The sequence below is a fragment of the Microtus ochrogaster genome, linkage group LG2 (genome assembly GCF_000317375.1).
Source record: "Microtus ochrogaster isolate Prairie Vole_2 linkage group LG2, MicOch1.0, whole genome shotgun sequence".
In the NCBI taxonomy this organism is placed as follows: domain Eukaryota; kingdom Metazoa; phylum Chordata; class Mammalia; order Rodentia; family Cricetidae; genus Microtus; species Microtus ochrogaster.
In genome coordinates this window covers 6,284,463-6,287,949 of record NC_022028.1, presented here as the reverse complement: position 1 = coordinate 6,287,949, position 3,487 = coordinate 6,284,463, and the positions used below count along the sequence as shown (strand labels likewise).

Genomic DNA, 3,487 nt, shown 5'->3' with positions numbered 1-3,487 from the left:
AAGTGTCTCCACAAAGTCTCATCTACTGAAGATTTGGGCTTCAACTGGTGATGAGGTTGGAGTGTGACAGCCCTAACTTTATCAGCCACTGATGCGTTCATGGCTGAATAGGCTATGAGATAGTGGGTCCTAGCTAGGTCACTGGACTTTTGTTAATGAAACACAAGACCCACCCTGTATCTCTATCTGCTTCCTGGCCACCATGTGTTAATATGTGTTAAGCAGTTTTTCTCTGTTGAGCCTTCCAACTGTGTATGTGCCTTGCCACCCCAGCCCAAAAGCAAGAGTCAGTCGATGATAGGCATAAAACCTCAGAAACCCTGTGAGGTAAATCTTTCCTCCCTTAAAGCATTTTCCCCCTCAGGTACTCTGTTTTAGTGTTAAGAAACTGCCTAATATACTCAGCTTTACAAGCCTTTTTTATCTGTAAAATGGTCATAATAATGGTACCTGTTTTACAAGACAGATGTGAAAGATCCAATAAAGTCATATAAAGAACACCTCCTAAAATATAAAGCTATAAATTTATATAAAGCTATAAATTTCGTAGCTATTAATAAAGGCATCCCCAAGTTACTAACAGTTTATAAATTTAACCATAACTGTAATTAATGAATGGATTGTATTTCTCAGAGTCCTAAATTCTCTGAAACAGTGAAAGCCTGATACAATTTGTTCCCCCCCACCACAGACCCACTCTTGTTGTGTGTTTGTGTGTGTGTATGAGACAGAGTTTTTGTCTTCTATCAACAAGGGAAAAGAGAAACCCATCGTGGGAACTGGGAGTGTTGGGGTGTTTCTAGAAATCAGCTTCTTGGAAATGGGCGAAACCAGACGAAGCCATGTTGTTGACATGGTGTCGCAGTGCACAGAGGACCCACTTCCAGGTTCTCAGCAAAAGAGGAAGTTAAAGTTGCTAACGTTTGATCATTGGAATTTTGCAGATGAGGGGGCTCCAAGCTAAGGGGAACTTGCAGTGAGCATGAGATATCCCACCAACACGAGATGCCACCTGTCCCACTGCTGAGAAAGCTCTCTGGAGTTCAGTAAGGATAGGGAGGCTTTGGTCAGGAGCCTGTGTATGTGTGCCGATCGCCCCACAAGTAGCAAATTACCTGGAGGAAAGAGAAGCCTACAATTTGCCGGGCGGTGGTGGCACATGCCTTTAACCCCAGCACACAGGAGGCAGAGGCAGACAGATCTCTGTGAGTCTGAGGCCATCCTGGTCTACAAGAGCTAGTTCCAGGACAGCTAGGGCTGTTACACAGAGAAACCCTGTCTCGAAAGACAAACAAAAAAGCCTAAGGTTTAACTTGAAAGACTGGGAAAGTCTTGGCAGTTCTCGCCAGAGCCCTGTGCTCTGAACCTTCGGGTACCTCTCCAAAAAGGGCTTTTACTAATTTGCATGATTTATGTATTAGACATGGTTTACATATTAGAACATACATCTTCTCCCAAGAGATGAACAGGGGTTAGAACTTGAGCATAGAGGCAAGGGGGAAAGTTAAGTAGTAAATACACTCGAACCACTCAAGTAACAAACACCTAATATTTATTAATAAATTAGTATACTTGAAGGCATTTTTCTGATATCAGTTCCTTACCACTAAGCCCGCCCATACAAAGGCAGCAGGCCCCACCTCTGCAGGAGAGCCCCACAGCTGAGTGTCAGCGGGCAGGTGGGTAAGGGAGAGCACAGGTGCAAATATATCAGACAAGAGTTCTTACAGCTGCAGCCATTCTTAATTAAAGTGGTTGAATGACGACAAAACCCAGCCAGGCCTTGAGGGCAAGCTGGATCTATTGACTATGTGTATTTAAAAAAAAAAAAATCTTTCAAAGCAAAGCCGGGCAAAAGCTGCCACTGGCACGCAAGGTTGACTTCCCAAGGTGCAGCAGAGCCGGCCCTAAGGATGAAGATCAAGTTCTTTGGTGGCCCGGGTGACAAGCCACGGAAACAGCAGGTCCTCAGGATGTGAGGACTTCGGTCTCCAGCCCAAAGTGTATCAGCGTTAAGAGGAGCGCAAGTTACCAAGCAGTGTACGGTGTCCAGACAAAAACCATACAATCAGCGATAGAGAGTGTGGTCAAGTTTCAGCCATGAATATGAACTATACGACAAGACATGAGAAAGATAACTCGGAGTCTAATTGCATTACAGTAATCAACAGGGTCTTAAATACCCTCGGTCCTTAAGAACACTTGTAAAAAACAAACAGTAAGATAAAGAGGGGGGGAAAAACCCAAGCAAACCAGAAAGAGTAGGCATGGATGCTGAGACACTTATATCTGCTTATAGAAGTCACAAGATGCCATTGTGTTTTTAAGGAGTTAAGAGTCTCAGAACCCAGCATGTGGAAAAAGTCACACTGCTTTTACCTTAAGTTTTTAAAGTGCGCAGAACAGTTCCGAAAATATGTAAGAAGGCAAAAAATGGAGAATATGTGAAATTTAAAAAAAAAACTTTAGTGGTGGGCATTTCCCAACAGTTATACATCAAAAAGGCTTTATCAATTCACTTTCAAGGAGAGGAAAAAAAGAAAGAAAGAAAAGAAAAATCTCCAAACCCCAAACTCAAGCACCAGCCACATACTCCGTTAGACACATACATATGCGCACGCGCACACCAGAACACAAAAGTCGGAAAGGAAATGAAGCCACCCTGGAGCTGGTCGGTTTCCAGAATGCGGTGCCCCCGTGTTCTACAACAGGTCAGGAAGATGGCTGTACACGGAGTCCAGGAGGGTCTGGCTGGCTTCTTGGCTCTTGACCCCGATGATCTCGAAGAGCCTGTCCAGTTTGTCCTCAGCCTGGGGGATCTCTTCAATCACCCGCAGCTCCTCGGGATTCAGGATGTGGAGCATGTCGTCAAAGATGGGCTGCAAGTCACAGGGGTCCAGGCGGACCTGCCGCAACACCGTGTCTTTCTTTTCTGCAGGGGACGGGGAGGGGAGAGAGACAGATTAGAGGGGTGGGTGGCAGCGGGAGATGCCTGCAGTCTGAGACACTAGTAGCTTCCCTCCAGCGTGACTGAGTGGCCTTCTGGTACATTTTAAACAAGGTAAGTTTCTTTTTCTGCATGGCGCAGAAGGACAGCAAACAGGACTCTCAGGGGTGTGGTGACCCGAGTCTGTAATCCCAGCACTTGGGAGGCTGAGGCAGGAAGGAGTTCAAGAGCATCCTCCAGCCTAAGCCACAAGAGTCCCTGTCTCACAAAACAAAAACACCGACAGAAAACGACCTGCTTAACAGAAATGAGACAAAGACCTGTTTGAATGGATGCTTTAAGAAACAAACAAAAAACTGTTTTTATTTTAAATCTCTCCAGGCCCCTTGAGTAGATTCCTACTGTGTTACTAAAGTGACATCTGCCAAGTCTTTAGGTCTTCTGAAACCCAAGAGAAGTGCTGACGACCTTGTGGAGGAAGTCCAAAGCTGGTGTACTCTGTTTCTGTCTCTTTACAACTACACTGTGAAACTTAAAAAA

The 3,487-nt window shown here is 45.1% G+C and overlaps 1 protein-coding gene across 1 annotated transcript in view; it reads right to left on the bottom strand.

Moving 5' to 3' along the window:
• Nucleotides 1–1,535: 1,535 nt before the first annotated feature.
• The window catches only part of Tnfrsf21 (TNF receptor superfamily member 21), a 66,509-nt gene continuing 64,557 nt past the window's right edge, over nt 1,536–3,487 (bottom strand). Inside the window, exon 6 of the mRNA XM_005359792.3 lies at nt 1,536–2,932. Within this exon, the coding sequence (XP_005359849.1) occupies nt 2,703–2,932 (230 nt within the window). The 3' untranslated portion in view covers nt 1,536–2,702. The remainder of the gene's footprint in view (nt 2,933–3,487) is intronic.